This window comes from Chaetura pelagica, unplaced genomic scaffold (genome assembly GCF_000747805.2).
Source record: "Chaetura pelagica isolate M959 unplaced genomic scaffold, ChaPel_1.0 scaffold210, whole genome shotgun sequence".
In the NCBI taxonomy this organism is placed as follows: Eukaryota; Metazoa; Chordata; class Aves; order Apodiformes; family Apodidae; genus Chaetura; species Chaetura pelagica.
In genome coordinates, this window is record NW_009951862.1 from 510,709 (window position 1) to 532,798 (window position 22,090).

The 22,090-nt window shown below is 40.3% G+C and overlaps 1 protein-coding gene across 3 annotated transcripts in view; it reads right to left on the bottom strand.

The window, feature by feature from the left end:
• MAPK10 (mitogen-activated protein kinase 10) overlaps positions 1 to 22,090 on the bottom strand; it is a 55,419-nt gene that overhangs the window by 4,760 nt on the left and 28,569 nt on the right. For 2 of the 3 annotated variants that reach the window (XM_009993619.1, XM_009993627.1), the window contains exons 7-9: positions 8,611 to 8,793; positions 6,373 to 6,497; positions 384 to 447 (exon numbers count right to left, since the gene is read on the bottom strand). In XM_009993619.1, coding sequence (XP_009991921.1) covers positions 384 to 447; positions 6,373 to 6,497; positions 8,611 to 8,793 — 372 coding nt within the window. Of the gene's footprint in view, positions 1 to 383; positions 448 to 6,372; positions 6,498 to 8,610; positions 8,794 to 17,926; positions 17,999 to 22,090 lie in introns of all 3 variants that reach the window. The other variant, XM_009993636.1, reaches the window with a different exon arrangement.

A 22,090-nucleotide genomic window follows, 5' to 3' on the forward strand; every position in this document is an offset into this window, starting at 1 on the left:
GAACAGTATCACACACGTAGACCTGTCAGGGTTGGAAGGGACTTCTAGAGATCATTTAGTCCCACTCCCTGCTAAAGCAGGATGGCCCAGAGCACATTCCACCATCCAGGTGGCCTTGAAATGGCTCCAGAGAAGGGGACTCCCTGTTCTCCAGATGATATCCTTAGATTTCAATGAAGCACTGGAATCTGCACCTCTTGTGTGAACATAATGATGGTCCCTGGGACACTTCTTACCACCACCCAAGCACCAGTTTGTAGGGCTAGTGTCAGTTCTCCATGTCAAAGGAATTCTTTGGTTTTACACAGATGCAGCTGGTGGTAGGGAGATGCCCACTTTGCCACTGAAATAACTCTTCCCATGCAATTCTAACCTGCCATTACCTTTCCATTCCTCGATTGTATGTTCCCTTTCATCCAACTGTTTATCATATATCTGAGGAGGAGGCTGCAGGAGAGAAACAAAGCTGTTCAGTCAGTTGTCTGTTAACAGTGTAAATAATTAGGAGTAATTATTTCAGTAAAGATAAATTTCAGATAAAAGTAAAATAAATTCTCCCTCTTTGTTTTCCATCCTGTATATGAAACACGTTTGAATGTAAAAGAATTAACCCTTCTGGAATTCAACTCTTAATGTAGAAGAAATCAATATATTTGTCCCTTTTAAACAAAAACACAATTGCACTTGAAATAGAACCCAGGTCAGCAATGCCATTGTGTTTATACTGACTCTGGAAAATCTACACAAAGGTTGTTTGTACTGGCAGAGAAAGTAGTGTTAAGAGTACCAGACAAATACCAATCCTTATTAATTACTAGTAAATTTACTATATTTAAGTTGCCCTGCAGACATCATACTCACTGCTATACAAAATTCTCAAAATAACTCTAACTTGAAGTAAATCCCCAGAATTTCTGATCCATGTTTCAAATTCCCCGGGTTTTCCAGTGTACCTATTTTTAGGCAACCAGAAAGGCTTCTTTTTTTACTGTGTTTCTTAGAAACAGCAGATCCTGGAGTTTACTGAGGCAAAGGCAACTAGTTTCCAAGAGCCTGAATACCTGCTTTCATTGGGCAACTAAGCCATGTGCTGACTGTCTCCCCTGATGTCAGCTGCAAAATACAGCAGCCAAACAAGGCTGAGGACTCTCTCCTCTTTACTTCTACCAAGAAGCTTCAGCATCCAAGCTAAGAGTATCTAACGAAGATGGAAACAAGCTCTACAAGGCTTTTCTTGCTCAGAAGTATTTCCTCTACCTTTCATCTTGGGCACCTGGCCATTGTGTCCCTTTCAAAACACCCTACTATTAAATGCACATGAACTGAGCCGTTTTCTGCTTCACTAGGAAGTTGAACATTTTTACAGATGCAACTAAGAAAGTAACACCTCAGTGATGTAATATGGACCAGGAAAATTATATGATATCTGACGTGGACAATCCACTGAAACCAAGAGAAGTTCCTGCAGAGTAACATTTGTATCAGAGCTAAAGACGAGGGAACTAGAGGAAGTCCTGGATTGCCAATTCTCATACCTGAGAAGGTGGCAAGAGAGAACCTGAAACGTGTCACAATGACAGTAATGCTAGGCCTCAGCAGGGATACCTAAGGCTTCCTACAAGGAGGAAGGAGTCCTCCAGGAAAGGAGTCTCATTCCAAAACCAGTGCAACCATTCTTTTATCCAGCATAACCACTTTTCTTGGTCTCTTCCAGTTAGTCTGGAAGCTTAAGATAGATTCATCCACACATGATGCAGTCTCCATTAGGACTCCATGTTCCTGCTGGTCATGATATCAGGGAGCTGCATGCTCTAAAAGAGAGCAGGTGAGGCTCACCATGGACCAGCAGGATGCAGTAGCTAAGCTCCAGTCCTCCAGCTGAGCCTGCTGGACTGCTTCTCAGCCATTCCACCAGCCCTGCATCATGCCTTTCCTATCCAGGGAAAGCAGAGAAAGCTGGTGGAGACAGGGAAACCCTGGAGGTCTAAGAATTTACAGGAGACTTCCAGGGGCTGTCAGCTCCACTACACAGCTGACTTGGATTTTTTGGTACTAGTAGGGGAGGCATTTGGCTGAGCTGTAGTCTTGAATCACAGCGACAGACCCACTGCTCCTCTGTCAGATGGAAGGAAAGCAGGAAAACCAAGTTGAGCTAGAATATCCTGCAAGTACCTTTCTTTCTAAAAGCTTCAAGGAGAGGCTTACAAAAAGCACAGGCTGTAGGAAAAACTGCTCTTACCAAGTGTAAACACTCTTTTTACACCTTCCACAGAAGAACAGGATGATTTCTCCCCTGGCCAGAAATAAGAGGAGAGATTCCTTCACTACTTCAATTCCCAAACACACATTACAGAATCAAAAGGAACAAGTGATCAGATGCACATTCCTGTCCTTAGTTCAGACAACCACAAAATCTTTGGCTCATGTCTCTTCTAATTTATTTCAGCTACATCTTAAGCAGGCATAACTGGCTATAAGAAAAGCAGCAGTAATTCTTTCCTAGGTTAACACATTCTGGAAATGAAGACATTTTCCAGAAAGAGAGCCCAGGATAATCTCCTTTGTCACTGAACTCCTGTTTTGCTATGAAGACAGTCAAAGGAGAGCAACCAAACTCTGTACTTCACACACAGCAACATGCTGAACCTGCACCTGCACAGCATTCTGCTGCTGTGCCAGAGTCCCTGCTGCAGATTTTGATTTGTGAGTTAGCAGAACCCCCAGCTATAAAACATGGCTCTGGGCAGGAGCACGAGAGCCAAGGGTAACAACTATTCAGTGGGACCATAACAGCAATAAATCCCTGCTCTTCAAACAGGCAGGATCTTGAACCTCTCAAACCTGTGCAGAACATGGGTGAATGGTGCTCTCCTGAGGAGCATTTTCATTGATTCAAGGCACAGAGCTGAGCTGGGAATACCACAAGAGTTTCAGGAATGAATTTCTTTTCCCACGATCCACATTAATCTTAATGAGAAGCACAAAGCTTAAGAACTTCTTATCAGCCTAGATAATCCCTTCCAGGCTGACCGCCCATTTTCCGCTAATTTATTTGTTTGGGTTTTTTTTTAAACCAGTCTCTAAAATTAAAGGAAGAGAGGATTTTAACAAAAGTACTGTCACAGCAGTGGAGCACACAGAGCAGCTGCCACACCTGGGTCCTCCCCAGGCAGCTGACTTCTGTCTTGTTGCAAATGTTGGCCTAAAAATTATGTTTCTGCCTAACTAAAATGTGTTAAAAAATGAATTAGTTCATTATTATTCATTTCCTATGTGGATAAAGCTGCAGTATTTTAGATATTCTTATGAATCCTTCATACAGCACATCCCAACTCAAGGTGATACAGTTTCATCTGTACAAGTTGCAGAAAAAGTCTAGTTAAACTAGCATTAAATAAAAGCAGAGTGTGGATCAAGCCTATGGGTGGCAGCAAACAGCTTCAGTTTAGGGTAGCCATTTTCTCCCCAAATCAGATTGATTTGTGAGCACTTGCATTGGCAGCAATGACAAAGAATAGAATCTATTTCTGGATGCAGAAGAGAAGGAATGAATGATGTTTTTCTTGTTTAAATGAAAAAAATTCCTTGTCGTTTCAGTCATTCTTGTCTTTCACATTTTACAAATGGATTTTAAAAAATATTCTTGCATTAAAATCAACATTAATGGAATATAATATTGTTTTTTAAAAAAACAAAAAACCACACAGAGCTTTTTCTAAGAAAAAAAAAAATCCCAAATAAACCCCCCAAACCATCACATAAGACAGCTTTGTTGTTTCTTTTTTTTTTCATGTGGTCAGATAAACACCAGGAGAGTTGAATACCTTTCAAATATCCAGAGAGGAAAAGCTTTTCACTAGGGGACAAAAGCAAAACAGATGTGGAGGCTGATGTCTTCTCACTTTTCCAAAGCAACACAGATGGGTTTGAATGCTACTGCTAGAAAGAAAAGGGAATGGGCTGGAGCTCACACTGGAATAAATCCTCCCGTCTCTGCCCCTGCCTCAGCAGAGCTAGTGCCAGTGCAGTGAAGACATTGGGATGAGCTGTTTTTAGAAAGCTTGGCAGGAGCAAGGCTTGATCCTGCATCTGTTCCTGGAATTGCAGGGTCTGGAGCACTAGCTGTGGAGTGGTGTACTAGGCAACGATAGAATTAGCAATATACAAATATCAAAGGCAATGCATGCTGTAAAAATTAATGGTGTGAGGTTAAACAATTTGTTAAATGGCTCAGATTCTCATCTTAAGTTAATAGAAAAATTCCTTTGTGTTTTGCTACAACTCAGATTGTGTTACTGCTACCAAAAAAAAAAAAAGAAAATACTTTTGCAGTGCAAGCCGAAGTACACCAGTGTGCTGTCACCAGAGGCCTGGAGACTCTTTAGCTAGAGAGAAAAGTGTCAAGGGGCTTGGATTTCACTGTGTATTGCCCAGGGACTCCACAGTGGGATGGGCATGATCTCAACTGTGGATATAGCAGAGGAGATGCCTCTGTGCCCATTCATTCCTTGGGCTCTTTGCAGAGCTGTGTGGAAAACTCCATGCATAGTATGCATCAAAGAAACTGTGGTCTGAGATGTTTCTGACCAGCTGGACTGTAAGGATACCATGCAGCAGGAGTCAGGATGTCTTGGCTACACACAGATGACTGAACAGCTTGCAGATCCATGCAACAGCAAGCTGGGAAAAGCTTCAGATTGGTTTGGAAAAGAAAAAGAAGAAAAGACATGCCCTTTCTTCTCTAACCTCTGCTTCTGACTGAGATGAACAAAGATTGCTGAAGATGTTGTGTTCAGTTTCAATAATTAACCAGCTATAAATGGAGAGATGTGGCTGAATAGAGGAAATATCCATGCTTGTGTAGAAACCAGAGCTGCAAACTTCTTCTGTGAGATGACAAATGCCCACCATCGACCTCTAAGCAGAAAACCAAACCCTCCAAGTGACTAACAGGAAACCCCCATGGCAGCTCACCAGAATGTTGAGATACAACATCCATGCACACTGGGCTGAGCCAATCATGAACACAGATCCTAAATCTGTATGTGAATATTCATAAGGAAAAATGGGGACAAATGGTTTGAAAAAAAATACTTAGACTACAGTCTTTCATTTTCCTGTAGCCTTCATTTATAAAAGCTGGCTCCCAAACATAGCTAAGGTAGGTAAGCACAAAAAGTTATGACATTTAGAGTCAGCCAGAAGTGGCAAGTTGTAACACAGATGCACAGAAAGTGTAGCAACACCTACTCCTCAAAGAGGAACTTCCAGTCCCAGAACCTTAGAACACCATTTTTAGAAAGAGAAAGCCACCAGCTTCCCATGAACTTATTCCATCATCAGGACTGCTGATGAAAAACACACACTGACTGCACTTCAACAGCTGAATCAAGAGGCAAAGAAAATCCAACTAAAAAAAAATTAATAGATGGTTGATAGCTAGTCCCTGAAAGTGTATCAGGGTGAACAGATGGAAATTTAGAATGTTAACCTCACAATAACTGTGCAAAGACTCAGGTGCATGAAGAGAACAGAGAGTCATACAAAAAGATGCAGTTCAGACAAAGATGCAAACTACAAGTAACTGGGACAACAGGGAGCATTTGTAGTTGAACATTTCAAGGGGCTGTTCCTTCCCCACGGGACATCCTCTGTTCTTTGAGGTGCTACAGGAACAATGACAGTTTAGTTTCCCCACTGCTTTACACCATCTGTAGACATTTACTGAGCAATGATATGCAGATAACAGTGAAAAGGCAAGAAATGTGATATTATGGTTTATGGCACCATATTTGTACAGGTATCTATAGTGTTAGGTGATGCACATGAGAACCAAATGGCTCCAGGAACTAGAACATAATTACTGCATGCTTTTGAGAACTAGTGGGCTCATTAGATTCCAGCCAAGTCACCTGGCAGGCAAGCCAAGTAATTATTATTCCTACTTTACAGTCATGTTCCAGAGAAAGGAGGTGGTTTGTTCTAGATCACGTGAGGACTCTGTGGTAGAATTAGATATTTAAACATTGTCTCTTCAGCTATAATGTACCCCTGATCTCTGTCTGCATAAGAGGACAGTAATAAGAGGTTTAACATCAGCTGTAATTGTAGGCAGGAAGTGGGGGTGAGTGAATGTCCATGGGGCTGGTTCTTTGTTGCTGGGTGGGCCAAACCAGGACAGACAGTTCATATAACAAAGAGATACATCCTGTCCCTGCAGATCTCACTTCACAGAAATACAAAGACCACCACCAGTCACACCAACATAAGTTTCTTGGCAGCATGCTCATTCTCAAGCTCCTGCAAAGCAGCAGGTATCTCTGAGTCCTGTCTGCTTTCAGTGTCTGAAGTCAGGAGTCAAGCCTCACTTACCGCCTCCACTTCTGCTGGGTCATACCAGACATTAATGTATGGATGCTGTAAGGCTTCATCTACTGATATTCGCTTGGCCGGATCAATGACCAGCATCTTGGATAAAAGGTCCCTGGCTTGGCTGGCTGGAACAATGAAAACAGATAAACACAGTATTAGTACCAAAAAATCCCTGCCTCCAGGGAAGGGGCAATTGGGTTAGGAAAGTAACAATGACACAACCCTTTTAGAGGTGGCAGGCACTTCTGCCTCTTGGCTTGTTAGAGGAAGAGCTCTTCAGTCACCATTTGAGGTCAGATTCATTAGGCAGGTGCCAACATCAGGGTTGGGACCATAAGTCCTCTAACAAGCTTCAATGAGGATTCTGTGTAAAATAACATACCCAGGAAAAATGTGCTTCAGGTATCTCAGTGCCAGGATCAGAAAACAAAAGCTCACATAATGAAGTCTAAACTCATGGCACTTCTAAACCAAAGCCAGAAACTTTCAGGTACTCTTACTGTGGCTCATAAAAACATCCCAACTTTTCTGTACATTTTAAAGGTTTTCACCTTAGCCTGCTGGGAGGCTTTAAATATTTCAGTGAGGTATAGGTAGAAGTCTTATCTCAGAGTATCCCATTGAAGCAATAACATCCAATCTGGAGGCTGGATCAATACACAGTGGTCTGGAAGTACCTCAGAAATGCTGAGGTCTTGTTTGTCCAAATAACAAAGTTTAAATTAGTGGGACACTTCCTCCACTACAAAAATGCACAGTCTTACAAATATATTGGGTTTTATATTGCAACATGGATTTATTTTACTTGGTAATATAGCCCATTGTGCCTACCAGGCCACAAACTCATCCTTCTAATAACTTAATTGTTTGTACTGTTGAAACGAATATAATACCATCTAAAGCCATGTAAAAAAAAACAACCAAACAACATACATATCTAATATTACTATCAATGTAGTGTTCTAAGCTCTTCCATGCTCAAAATTATTTCCTGTGTAAATGAGAAAGAAAGTCAAAGGAAAAAGAATGTAAAGAGATGTAAGTCCAAAAATATTAGGTATCACATCAGACATGGGTGAGTAAAAGCAGTATCTAAACCATTAACCTTCCATTATGGTGAAATATATAGGCAGGGCATGGGTGATACAATGATGCACAAGCAGAATTTTTTTAATGCACTGTTATTTGTTCTGTCATTAACTCTTACAAACTGGCATTCTGTATGCTCAAATGCATGTGCTTCCTGTATCCAAAAGACAATGGCACTGTTTGGACAGTCATTTCTATTCATTAGTTCCAAATCCAAGAAAATTCTGTTACTGAATTTTAATGTAGTAGGGGTATAAAACTCTGTGTATCCGAAAGCATCTACTCAAGAGCTTTCACTTTGCTTCCAGAGCTGAGACAGTCGCCTTGCTATAAAACAGCTGTTAACTGGAAGAGTATTCTGGGTAATGTAATGACATGCAAATTGCAAGCGATTGAAAACCACTACGTGCCACCACAGTAAGTGGCCCCAAGTCCTCAAGTGGTGCATAACTGATGCCCAGTACAAGTGTGCAGGGGTTCCAGAGCCGTAACAGGAAATCCTTTCGATACTAAACACACATTCATCACTCTGTCCAAGTGAAGGTCAATACCCTGTTTAAGTAAAACATGACTTCAATCCACTATGAAAATCATTGCAGCTTCTATTTTACAGGGGTATATCTAGTCACACGGTAATTAAATTAGTGCTCTACTTCACATAGCCAGACAGACTCTCAGCATTTTTTAAAAGAAGAAATCCACCTGTAAGCAGCTACTAAACCTCAGCTGCATCAAGGCCATTTTGGTTGACATTGTTAACACCTTTCTCTTGTCTAGTAAAGGTAGAGCTATGAGGCAGGCACCTGGCTGAATTGAGTTTTCAACTAAAACAAAACAGTGCAACCACTGAGACCTTCCAATGGACATTCTACTGTTACTCTATGTTTAAGATAAGAGTAAAGGAACACTTCAGTTTCTCCATCACACAGAAAAATACACAGGGATAGGCTTATTAACACATCAGTAATAATATACGTTCCCTTGGCTGCACCAGGGTCTCCAAAAATCATTTCCAAAACCAGCCTCTCAGCGGAGCAAAGCTCATGCAGTCATTCATCTCAGCGACTAATGCATCGAAAGGGAGTGCAATCAGAGAGAAGAAAAACTGTAGCTGTTGACATGTGAACCAAGCCCCTTTGTCAGACATACCTTTGAGTTTGTTGTGTTCTGAGTCAGCTGGGAAGAGCGAGTCTGGAAAAAGTTTGGGGAAAGTGAGGCCAGTGTACTTGGGTCTGTTCTCAACGTAGTTCCGTACCGTCGGCTGCAGCTTCTTCATGAATTCTGGACAGGGTGTTCCCAGCTGCTCAATAACTTTATTCCACTGATCAATATCTGAATGTGAGTAGTTAAGGAAAACAAACCACAAACCCCAGTGTCGTGTCCTGACATTTCTGTTTGAATGTTCTCTGGGAATCCTCAGAGGCGTTTAACTCCCTTCATACCATCTTTGCAGTCACCATTTTTCATCATTAGGCCTCCAGGTCCTGCAGCCTGCAAAGGGCAAAACTCTCTCTCACAGTTATAGTTATTCAGGGCATTGTGCAATCTGAAAGCCACCACTGTGGGAGAACCCACAGCTTCCTCTCTTCGGGTCAACTCCTTACTATTGTTATTTCTAACTTGCAACCCAGTGAGTTGCACCCCCTTGTTTTTACTCTTTCCAGTAACTTTACTGATGCTAATTTTGCTCAAACCACCCAACCATCAACACTTCCAAAGCCATTTGTTTGTTTTTTATAAGAACTCCCTGGGACTCATTTTCTATACACAAATGATGCCTCAGGTACAGACAGATGTTCCTCTTTAGCTGTAAATGTGACAACTTCATTGCTCAACTGTTACTGTCTTGATAAGAAACAGGATCTCATGCTTAAAAATAAATTGTCTTACAGGCAATTTGTACTGAGCTTTTCATTTTGTTTTGGTGTTGATTGTTTTTTGGTTTTCTTGAGAAAACAATTAGGCATCTGATAAGTGTTATGTAGCTCTTATGGCCATGTTCAGAACAAGCCTTACTGTGCAAAGTTTTTTTATACTATTATTAAACCAATGTCTATAAATCCAGTACCATGTCTACATCACAGTGCTAAGGACCTGATGACAACATAAAAAAGGAAGAGTCCATGCAGGCAAGGGTACAGTGATGCTAAGAAATATGAAGGGAGCTTTGTTAAGAACATACTACAAAAAACTTTTAAAAAACAAACATTAAAAGCATTTTAGCACAGAGTTGTTTGGGTTTTTTTGAAATTGTTCTTCCAAGTTATTATTGTCATGAGTGTCTTAAGTGTGGAGATATATTCCCAAATACTAACGAACGTTCATCACAAACTAGGAGAGCAATAAGGTTAACAGAATGAGGGGAACAAGTAAGAAAAAGTCAGGAAAAGAGCAGCTCTTTGGTGCAGTAACGATTTTAGATTTTGAAAAAAAGTGTCTTAGGTGAGGAAAATGGAAACTTGGGATTTTCAAATACCTTCAAAAAATCAAGACAGATAATTTTGGTTCACCGAAACGATCATAATTTGAACAAAAATAAAAGAATTCATTTTAAGATTGCAGCTTTACTAATCCAAAGTGTTTAAAGGAATGAAAAGAATTTAAACATATGCTTCCAGAATGCTAAAATAGTGTTTTGAATGGTTTTCATTTCAGCTGAAAAAGGTTGCTAGAAATAGCAGTGGTTTGTAAGTAATTTTTAAATTAACTTTCACTTTTTAAACTAAATCAATGTTTATGTAGAACAACCCCTGACATACACACACACACTCGACAGGTTGTATGTATCTTGTGTTGTCCATGGAAAAATACCTTTTTATGAACAGAAAAGTAAAGAATTGCAACCACAAGAAAGTTATCCAAGACCAAAGCTGCTCAAAGAGTAGCTTGAATGTTTCATTAAACATTTAATTTTAAAATAAAGTGTTTTGACATGTTAAACTTGTATTCAAGTTAACACACCTAGTTGTTAACTGACTGGACTATTTCAGAAGCAGGTCTTTTGAAGCAACTTGAAAACCTAGGTTGTGTAAATGCTTTGCAGAGAAGAACAGAAAATACAGAAGTTCAGGTGCTATTAGCTGTGCTGAGAGAAGGTAAATGGGTGAGAAAACCAAGCTATAAAAGCCTCACGGAAGCATTATCTGTGCAGATTGATTTGATAAATGGAGAGCCAAATATAGGACTTCCTTCAAAGCAGATGTCAGAAGCTTTCACAGAGCAGTTTAGGCATCTCTAAGGCTTTTAATGAAGGCATTTACAGAACACAGTGGGAGTTGGACATGTTGAGAGGGCAGATGCAGTAAGATGCTCTGGATGCATGTGATACAGGAAAAGTGTAAAAGCAGATCCCAGAACAGGGCCTCCATGGTGGGAACCAGTGTCAGTCGTGATGGAGAGGGGAGGAGGAGGATCCTCAGACAATGGGGCAGTGCCCACTACACACACTCCTTCTAAGCTGACAGAAGGGAGAGACAACAGGCAGACAGGCAGTCAGGAAACCACCCACGACTGGAAGATTTCAAGGGATGGAAGAATTTTCATGCGTCATAAGTGCAAAGATGACAGCCAAAGCCAAGGGAGCTGGCAGAGCCACCATGTTCCACTCCTTCACTAGCCTTGATTTGCAGAAGGACATCACTGGAGCTTTTGCAACCCTAACCAGCAACAAGGAATAAAAATGTCAGGCTTTACATCAGAGCAATTTCAAGGACTGGTTTTGAGTAAATTAATAATCTGAATGGGTAATGGTGCTGTATTATTTCTGACTTGGGTTGTTAAAATACTGCCAAAACCCTTGGATATATCTTTTAATTCACTCTCCATATATATCTATGCACACACACACACAAAATTGATGTGATGGGAACACTCAGGATATGGTTTTGTCCTAATATTAGCAATAGCAAAACCATTCCCAGCAAGAGCAGGTGGAGACTGACCATTTTTCAGCCAGATGCACACACATATTTTTTTCTCTAGTATTGTTTTTCCCCTTTTCTAGGCCTCACTACCACTGCACTATATTCTTAAGTCACATACAAGAAAATGTGCAAGAATGTAGCAATCTTCTTGCTCAGCACTGGTTTGGCCCCATTTCATTGTTGTTTGATGGTTGTAATGGATCTGTGGTGCAGCTGAGGGTAAGAAGTTGTAGCTATCAAGGGGCAAGATTAAAAAAGTTTTGAAAAAAATCTGAAGTCTCCTTATTGAAGCAAAGAGAAGACACTTTCTCTAGCTAACAGGCAGGATTAAATCCAGCAAATCTTCAGAAAACTAATGTTACTGCACAACAGTCCTAATGTGAATCGAAACCTGCTGTAGGTTACATTAACCAATGAGTGATTCTGACTAAAGAAGTTACTTGCACAGCAACTAAAAATGTTGTAGCAGATAATGATCAAGTAACTCTGACAAGAGATTTCCCAAGGCCAAAAAAGACTAACCTGTGTTTGAGTGAAAAAACTTAAAGAAGAAAATCTTCTGCTAAGAGAAGACCCTGTGTTTCAACTTGAAATTAAGCAAATATTGGATAGACTGGATATTTGAAAGAATTACAACCCAAAACACTGGCAGATAAATGTCTGCTTTAAAGCTGTTTGGACCACTTCAGCTGTCCCTTGCCCCAAACAGGACCAAGGAAAAATTATCAACTGTTCACAACACAATGTGTCTGACTTGAGAGAGAAGGAAGGATCTAACCTGGGTTTGTTAGTTTGTCCCTGGCACTAACGCTGCAGCATTTTTACTGACAGTGAGATGGCCAAAATTACAGCAAAGAAATGTATTTAAGAACACATTTCTAAAATGTGTATCTTCTGAATGAAGATGTATCATCGAGTGAAGCCTCAGATTGCCTCTTCTCTTTGCACTCTAGTACTGTCTTAAGGATTGCTCTCCTTTGCTTTCTAAATACTTGGCTAATTACTTGGAAAATAACCAGAATCTGAACTGCCAAGGAAGAGACTTACTTTTCTAAAGCAAAAGCACAACATTTTTAATAGCAAAGAGAATATCTGGAATGCACAATAAAGTATTTATATTGGGAAAAACAGATTTCACAGCAAAGTAATCTAGTCAGAGGTACAGGTGGGAAGTTTACTCTTAGTTTTGCTTCTGTTCCCATGGATTTACTGTGTGTTTGGTATTTCAGAAGTGTGAATTAAGGACCACCATTTTATTCCTTCAGTTGGCCTGCAGACTTTCATTTCTGCAGGTATTCAAACAACTGAGGCAATACATGGAGCTTGGCTATAAGGGAAAACTTACAATTTTTCTCTGTCTCAATCAGAACATTTAGACAAGAAGTCATTGTCTTTATACTTAAGCTAGCTAGCTAGCCTTAAAATGGCAATTTTTCTTTTTCCATCTCATGTTATGTCTGTGATTAATTATTTATTTTTTTTTTTTGAGGAAAGGATTTTATTATGTTCAACAGCAAGGTTTGCAGGAGGAGGTAATGTTTGCAGTAGGATGTGTTAGTTCTACTGCAATACAAATAAGAACATCCTACAATGTATGTATAGTTAAGACAGTTCACTCTTCCCTAGTAGTCAGAGAATTAATCTTTAGCAGTAACTTACGCTAATCATTCACACTTCTTTTTCTGAAAAAGGGAGGGGTAAAAAAAGTTCCTGTTGCAAATCTAACAGTCAGATGATCATTAGAAACCAACCATCACCTTTCCACACTACTCTGAAATGTGACTGTGCTAGGAAAGCCTACTCCTAAAACCCTCCTCAGGCAGTATCTGTGGGCTGTGATGTGGAAAGCAGTTCTGCCAAAATGCCTGTTAATAACAGAGCTTTTGGAATTGCACTGGATGGTGGTGGTGATGGAGCACACAGGACTTGACTTCCTTCACCAATTAAGCAGCACACCCATGCCAGCTTTACTGGAGTAGGATTTGCTCTTTCTGGCTAAATGTGCTTCTTCTGGAGATGGGTAGGACTAGGGCACTTCCAATCTTGCTTGTGTTAATGTAGGCACAAGGAAAACAAGATGTACATGGAGCTCTTCATAACAGACAGGGTTAGCTTCATCTCTTTTCATTCTCAAAATCTCAAAACCACCTTTCTGAAAGTTTTCTCCTTCTTCGTTGTTCTACCAACAAAACCTGACTGCATCGCTTCAGGTTCCAATTGTTTATGCTCTTAACTTTTCAAAATTAGAGTAATTATTACAAGCAGCTCTGTATTTCTCTGCCCAACACTAAACTGATGCATCAACTGTGAAGCTGACAGCTCAACTGATTTTCATGTTGTTTCATTTTTTGGAATTTTGCCTTTTTTAAATCTGTGACTAAGAACCAAATCAGCCAACTTCACTGTGGGAGACGTGTTAGATACCTACTTTTTCCCACAGTCCCATAATTTACATACCAATGTTAACATGGTTTACAAAAGAACACCCCAAATAAATTGAAAACACCAGCATCTGACAAGACAGCAAGTGGAAAGCATTTTGTGTGCCAAGGTAAACAGAAGAATGTGGCATCTCTAAAAATTAGACTGTAACAGAAAATATTCTGCAACTTTATGAATAGTAGTTGCTATTTATATGCTATAGAAAAACATGGTAATAAAAATAGCATGTAGCACATAAAATCCCTTTTAAAAGATCATTGGAAAGTTAGAAGAAAGCAGTGTTGGTTGTGTAGCTGTGGTTAAATTTTTGGATGCATTTCTATGATTACACCTCCACTACAATTTTCAACAGCTATTTTTATTTAGCTGGCACTTGTTGCTGAGCATCTTTGCTTACACAGCAGCAAGCAAATCAGTGCTCAAGTGGATAGTGCAGACACTGCAGCACAGGATTGCAATCTTGCCCTTGGGTAGGTATTACCATTTTCCTCATGGATACCTCCTCACCATTGCAGTGTCTCTTTGTTCTGTTCCAGGCTGTCTCTAGGCTTCTAGAATTTACTGTTGCAGTACACTTCTGTGTAACATGCACAGCTGGATGCACAATGATCATGTACCTAGCCTAGCAGACAGCCTGTGAGCATTAGCATTATTAAATACCTTCTAAATGAACTGTAAAACGGTGCATAAAATACTCTACATCCCAATCTCTGTGACATGCAGAACACGACTGCAGTTGTGGAATAAGGCTCTGGAAGTGATAACTTGTCTGGCTATCTCTGATTTATGCTGAGAGAAGCTGATATCGTACTAGCCTAACACTTCTCTACTGAATATATACTTGTCTCTCTGTAAGCATTCCCAAACACGGATTTTAGAGGCACATTGTCTGCCCAAAATATATTCAGCAGTTAAAAAAAAAATAAATTTAAAAATCCATGTATAACTACCATTTTCACAGTTCATCAGAGGCCTAAGGCACCTTCTTAACTCCTTCAGATCATTTATGCAGTGGTGAGAAGAGAGGAACAGTTTCCCTCATAAAATTTTGAGAACAACACAAGGAAGAAGAGTCAACTCTCAGGTACTGTTACCTTTCCAAATTGCTCCTCAGGCAACACAACAAACCATGCTGCTGTTTTCTCCTTGCTTGAGGCACAAGTACATCCAAGCTTCATGACCTTAGTTTCTCTGTAAGCAGAACTACTGCTGTCAACCTTAGGAAGAGGCTTCATATAAAATTTAAAAAAATCCAACCAACCCACAAATTAACTGCACCATTAACTGCATTGTGTGTATATACCAAAAATGGTAGAGAAACAGTAAAATTTCAAGGATCAGTGAAGACCCAAAGGATTTTTGATACTGCAGAGCAACCACTCGCAACTGGAGCTTAAAAAAGAGAAGAGGTGGATTCTGTTCTGAACTCCATCCAAGCCATTTCAGGGAACTGAAATGTGGAGTGGAACAGAGCTACAGCCTAGCTAAGCACTCCACTGCACACTTAAAGGCATTTCCTATTTTTCTGCTTGTGAATTTTCCACCACCAAGTCAGATGGCTCTGTTGAGCTACAGAAGCTGTTTCAGTTAGCTGAACACACATTCTCTAAACAGAAACAATAGCAAATGACCTACACTCCTTCACTGCTGGGAAATGGCGAATGGCAAATTTTGCAGTCGTACTTATGACTGACAGTGCATCTTGTGAATATTCCATCTTTCCAAAACTGCTTCTCACAGTTATTTATGCATTAAAATGGACGCAAATGAGTATGAAATGCTCTTCAAATCACAGTGTGGTTGTGAAATGAAGCACTGCCTGTGAAGAAAAAATTGCTGAAAACAAATTCTGGTACACTGACAGTCTTATCCCATTTTCTGTCAAAGAGGAAGCTTGTTTTCTTTTTTTAAGAAACAGATTTCTAATTACTCTTTCTCTTCTGCACCTAAATACATCCTTAAGAATGCTGCCCTCAAGATCTCAGAGCTCACAGTCCCTGCTGGTGGAACTAAACAGCTGCCCAACTCCATCACATGTGTGAAGAAATAATCTTTTTAACTGAAATGCTGAACATTTTCTGTGCAGATTTAAGGATGAAGATGGCACGAGGTCATCCATCTCAGCAGGCTGGGGCTGCCCTTGCAAATTTCTGACCGGTTTCAGCTGCACAGAGCAGCGCAGGAATGAGAAGTGCCAAACCCCTGCCAGTTCCTGCTCAGCAGCAGGGAAAAGGTGGGGAGGATGGATTTGGAGAAGTGGCTTTAAGGAGAGGTGCTCAGCTCCCTGAAAGAAAGCAAGAGCATCATTCTCTGTTCATAAAAACATAAAATGCAGTGCAAATTTAGCAATGTATTATAAATACAAATGAACTAAATTACAGAACAATCCCAAACAAATCAGCAGCTGGTAATGCCAAATTCTGTAGGGCCATTGCAATACTAAATAGCACATAATGGTTTAATTCTAGAGGTTTTGTGTGATTTCTGTTTAAAAACTATGCAGCTGTGCAAAAAAACCCAGTTTTTGAAGTGCTATATAGGACATGTTCAGTTCTTTTGGTACTGACTTGGGGATTTCTTTAAATTAGCAATTACAAAATGTGTGTCTATTAACACAAAAACAGTTCTGACTGAACTATGGTTACCCTCACACTTCCATTTCTTACTCCGCATGCAGAGAAAATAAGCAAAGCCTGGGCCAAATCTTCATGGAGCACAAATAGGCGCTAATGAGTTACATTAACACGTAGAAGGTAATTATTTAGTTTCAATTATACAGACGAGATGTGCTCCAGATCATGCAAGATTTAGCATTCATTTCAGTATGCATATGATCACCCAACATTTTGGTCAAAATAGAAATTAGAAGCTTACTAGACAAAGCTGTGAAACAAATTATATTATTGCCTACTTCCATTTTTTTTAAATGCTTTTCAGTTGCTACTTTTCCCACATTTTTCAGAAAATATTAAACCCTTTAAAGTGAGAATGAGACCAAAAGTGAAGTGTTAAACTGAATGGGTAAGTAAGGGTAGATATGTACACATACAAATATATCTAAGTTCCATAACAAGGAAGAAAGCCTGGAATCCTCTATCACCTAAGTACAGGGCTTAAATTAGAAGGAAAACCTGTACATACATTATCTCCATTTCTCATTTGTGTAATTCTACAAACCACAAATTACTAGAGTTAGACCAAGCATGCAAGGATCTCAGTTGCTGTTGTGCACAAGAAGAAACTACTTTCATAAGCTGATAAATAATAAAGTATTTGTCAAAGCTTTAATAAACCATCAAAGAAAGTAAGTCCTAAATGCAAAACGGTCTCTAGGGTAAATGTACAGATACATAGCCCTCTTGGACTGCTTGTCCACTGGTTTAAAGCATTTCTCTATAAATCACTTCTTGTTGATGTCAAAATTACATTCCACTTTCACATAATAGCTACATGTACTTAAATAAGGATGACAGACTGAAGTCCAGTACAACAGCTCTCAAGGAAATTCCCAACATTTTGAGTCACCAATTGCTCTAAATTTAAGTGATGATTTTTGTCTTGGGAAGCAGAAGTCAGACCCAAACTGAACCTATTCCCTGCTTTCCTACTTCACTACCAATTGCAGAGCAAAGAAGCAATTTCTGAAAGTCATGTCTGAGTTAATCATCCCTTCTTCCTAAAATGCAGAACCTCTCACAAACCATCCTGAGGTAATCAGTGACTTGTGCCTGCTATTCCACAACTGGAACTTAAACCCCAGCCCCGTCATTTATGAAACTACCCCATCTGCCAATCAGTAAAGACACATTTATAACAACAAAACTAAGAACAAGTGGTCACTGGCTACAGAAAGTGATTTTGATGAACCATGCAGGAGGTTGTTTTCTGTCTTCTTATGCTTGCTGGAGTTTCCACCTAAGACTTTCACTGAGGCAGTAATGGTTTACTGACATTTCTGCTTGCAAGGACTTTGCAGTGGGATTTAACCCAGCTCTTTAGATACAGTACAATGTCTGTCAGCACTAGTCTAGTGGGAAGGGGCTGGAGGAGAAAGGGTTGGAGGTACCTATTGAGGCCAAAATAGCTGCTAGGAAGGATACGATCAGTGCCAGGAAACAACACAGCACCTTTAATCATTTCTCCCATGATGCACCCTACTGACCACATGTCAACTGAAAACAAAAATGAAATGAAGGTAAACAAGAAAACAGGAACAGAACAACAAATAAATGAGAAGACTTATCCAATCATGCCAGAGCACAGAGCCTGCAGCCCACCCTGCAGACACAGACCTGCCTGACACTCTCTGCTGATGCTTTGCTGCTTGAGCAAACCAGTTTCATGACAACACAGCAGGTCTGAGAAAAATCGGCTCCAACAGTTTTCTTTACCCAAGCATGAATGAAAGACAATACTATTACATCCAAAAAACTAAGTAAGGCCCACGGCTGGCTACTGTGTCATAATGCAACTCTGTAATGAAAATTTACCAATTGATTTTGCCTTTTTTAAGCTGTCATTTCTATTCTTTACCTAGGTTGATAACACTTCGTATTGTAAATGAATGCTGGTCTCTGGATCCAGGATATGCAAACTGCTTCTCCTTCATCCTTTCAGTTACCAGAGAACCATGCACATTCGCACAAGCTGAAGGGCCAGAAGCCACAAAAGGAACTTGGGTCCTTGTGAAGACATATCCACCTCTTATTCAGGGGCATGAATAGGATTTGTTGAGATCATTCACCTCCAATAACGCTTGCTTTAGAGCCCTCAGTGAAGCCAGCCGTCAATAATAGGTGTCTTGAGAATCTCTTAAGACTTCCCTTTGCCATGATAGGAAAGAAATAGGACAGTTGAGGCACAGAAGCACTATACCTTCTGCACTGAAATTCAGAGCAAATCAGGGGATTATTTACCTTGTAGGGAGAAGAGCAGTTCAGCTGAATCAAACATAACTAACTACAATTAACGCAAGATAAAAATAAGACTCCTTATATGTAGGATGGGATTACACACAATTAACGCAAGATAAGACTCCTTATATGTAGGATGGGATTACAGTGGTGTTTTCCACCATACCAATGCCACATTACCCACATTACCTCTGCTGTCCTTGCTTTGTGGTTAAGTCATAGGGCATGGAAGCAGGAAAAGGGACAAACTGGTTTCTCAGGGTCAGAAATGGTGGGAAAAAAGGAGAGCATCATGCTGCTTGGTTAAATTTACTCTTCTAATTTCATATTGAGCCACAGTTTCAAGTGGATTTGACTTGGAAGGCAAATGTGCTATCTGTGGAAATATTTACATGCCTGGGTCTAAGGTTCCCCATTGCTTTCTTTAGCACATGAAAAGCTTCATCACTACAAATCAATAAACAAACAAACAAACAAACAAATATAAGACTAGTTGTTTGGAAGCAATAAGCAAACCTAGAGATGCAAATTATTGCTGCTTTCATCACAAGCTAAATGGCATGCAAAGTATCAGGAAAAGATAGAGCAAGTAGTTGTTTGTTCATCTGTTACGAAATCTTTTTTATTTTCAGAGGCTGCCTCCTGCCATGACTGCTCCACGCTGTGCTAAAGAGCACACACAGAGAATTTGAACTAGTCACTTACTAAACTGTAAATTCCGTAAAAGCAGAGATTTTTCTCTAGTCTTGAGGTTTTTTGGAAAGGAAGCTCTTTGAAAATTTCCAAATCAGAAGCAAAGATGAACATCGGAATACAACCAATGTTCGAAGAGAAAAAACCTGTGCCTTCTTGCCTGCTGCCTCTTTTTCCTCTCCTGAGCCAATTAGAAATAAGACAAATTAGAACCCACAGTTTCACTGCAGGTTTAAAAGTAGTTAGTTGGAGGTAAGGAGCTTCAGCAGATACAGCAGCAGTTTCAGAAGCCCCAGGTGAGGCACTGAGACTGGTGCAAAGCTCCATAAGGGACTGCAGAACAGAGACCTACGCTTCAACCCTCAGTTTCATTTAGTCCAACATCACCCCAGATGTAGCCTGAGTAATTTCAGTCATACAAGCACCAGAAGAAACAAACCCAACGACAGTCTCCAGGCATTCGCAGTCAACTCCAAAGGACTGAAAACTTACAATCAGTTCAAGATTTTTTCTAAATGCAGTATATTCAGAAAGAATGACAATGCTCCACCAACATATGGAATGTCCCTAAGCTTTAATCAAATGCAGGCAGCCTAACTTGTAGCCACAGAGACCTCTGCATGACTCTAAGTAAAACTTCAGTTTACCAACTATTTGCCCTGATGTTTTAGGATCACATGAAACTGAGTGTTAAGGAATCAGTCCTACAACTTTTTATGACTCTCTGAAGTGAAACTGCTGAGATTTGAAAACCCTTGATGACAAGCCCCCTCATCATTAGAATATGTGTGTCCTGGATTACTTAAGAGTGAGGATTTTTAATTTGTTTAAAATCTCTACAAGCCAGATTATTGCACGGAGCATTATGAAATGCATTCCTGAGTGTGTATATCTACTTCAAAATATGAGTAAGATTTCCAGGGACACCAAATGTCTTTCTGACATGGCCACCTTGAATAAAATGTCTACCACAAACCAAAAGCATTTTGCTCAACAAAGGAAATACTTTGCTCATACAGCAAATCTTAACCTCTGGGCCACCTCCTGGTTCTGATTCCATGACAAATAGTGCAGAAATACCTTCTGCAGTGATTTGAGTCAGGGCTGTCTTGCAAAACATTTGAGGAATCAATCTTGCCTCCACAGGAACCTCCACAATCTCCGTAAGATCTTGAACAGAATCATAAAATAGTTTGGGTTGGAAGGGACCTTAAAGACCATCAGGTTCCAACCCCCTGCATGGGCAGGGACACCTCCCAGCAGACCAGGTTGCTCCAAGCCCCATCCAACCTGCCCTTCAACACTTCCAGGGATTGGGCATTCACAGCTTCCCTGGGCAACCTGGGCCAGGGTCTCACCACCCTCGGAGTGAAGAATTTCCTCCTAATGTCTAATCTAAATCTCCCCTCTTCCAGTTTTAACCCATTCCCCCTTAGCTCTGTTGCACACCAGCAGGAATCCCACCCCCCAGAGTTTCCTGTGTCCTGGGGAAGCAGCCTGATCTGGCTGCCACTTCACAGGGAAGGTGATCAGAAGAGATGGTGAGAAGGGAGAGATGAGATGGAAGAACATTATTAAGACACCTATTCCTCTTTGTGCTTTAGTCTAACTTATTTCCAAATGAGTGATTGCCCATCCTTCCAGCTGTCAGATTCCTTCAGCAACAGTGCAAAAGCATCAGGAATTATGGAACTATAAAAAGATGTTCCTATAAGAAAAGAATCCAAAGTAATCTTCCATGGACACCTCCCTCTAACTTGGCTGCTCCTACCATGCTGGATGAATTGGAAAAAGCATGGATGTCATTCTGATACCATAGTTGCCTCCCTCATTCCTCTGTAATGGCCCTCATTCTCCTCTTGCCAAACTGCAGGTTCTCTGGGACTAGACAAAACACAATGAAAGGGAGCCCATAATGAAAATCTGCAACTGCCCTTGCTAAAACTCCTACTAAGGTGGCTCTTCAGACCTGCACTCAGACAGCTCCTGTTTGCATTCAATTAAAATAATGACATTCAAATAAAAATTCATGAAATGCATGCCACAGGAAACTTTGGAAACCAGAGATACAGGCTCAGCTGAATGAGCTTTGCTATCTTTCCCAACCTTATGGATAAGTTCACACTTAATCTCTCTGCCCAGAGTGTGAAAATGCCAATCATTCACATTCATAAAAGCTCCTGGTTTAGTGGTGCAGAAATTGCCCCTCTGAAAGCTGAAAAGTAATTTTCATGTCCTCAAAACTGACTTGGGAAGACTACAGATGTAGACAGATAGATGTATTTATGAAGCAAATATTGATACCTGATTTTATTTGTGTAACTGTAGTCCAAAATATTTAGCACACAATGCTGCCTCCCAATGGCTGAGGGGCAAACTAGTAAAATCTCAAGGTGGCTGAGTGTGCCTGTCAAAACACAGTGATCTTGGATCTCCATATCCTCCTAAAATGGAAAGAAACCTCATGGAGTAGGACCTCCCTTTACCTCCATCTCTGTTGTTGAGTGCTCCTGCACCTCTACACTGAGGTCAGCTCTGAAGAACCATTTCTAGGCTCTTACTTGAATTTTCAGGAAGAAAAAAATGCAGCAGGCTGTATTGGACGCTACCTTGTTTATACAGCTTTACCTGTTTTTACATGTTTATCTGTTATTTCTA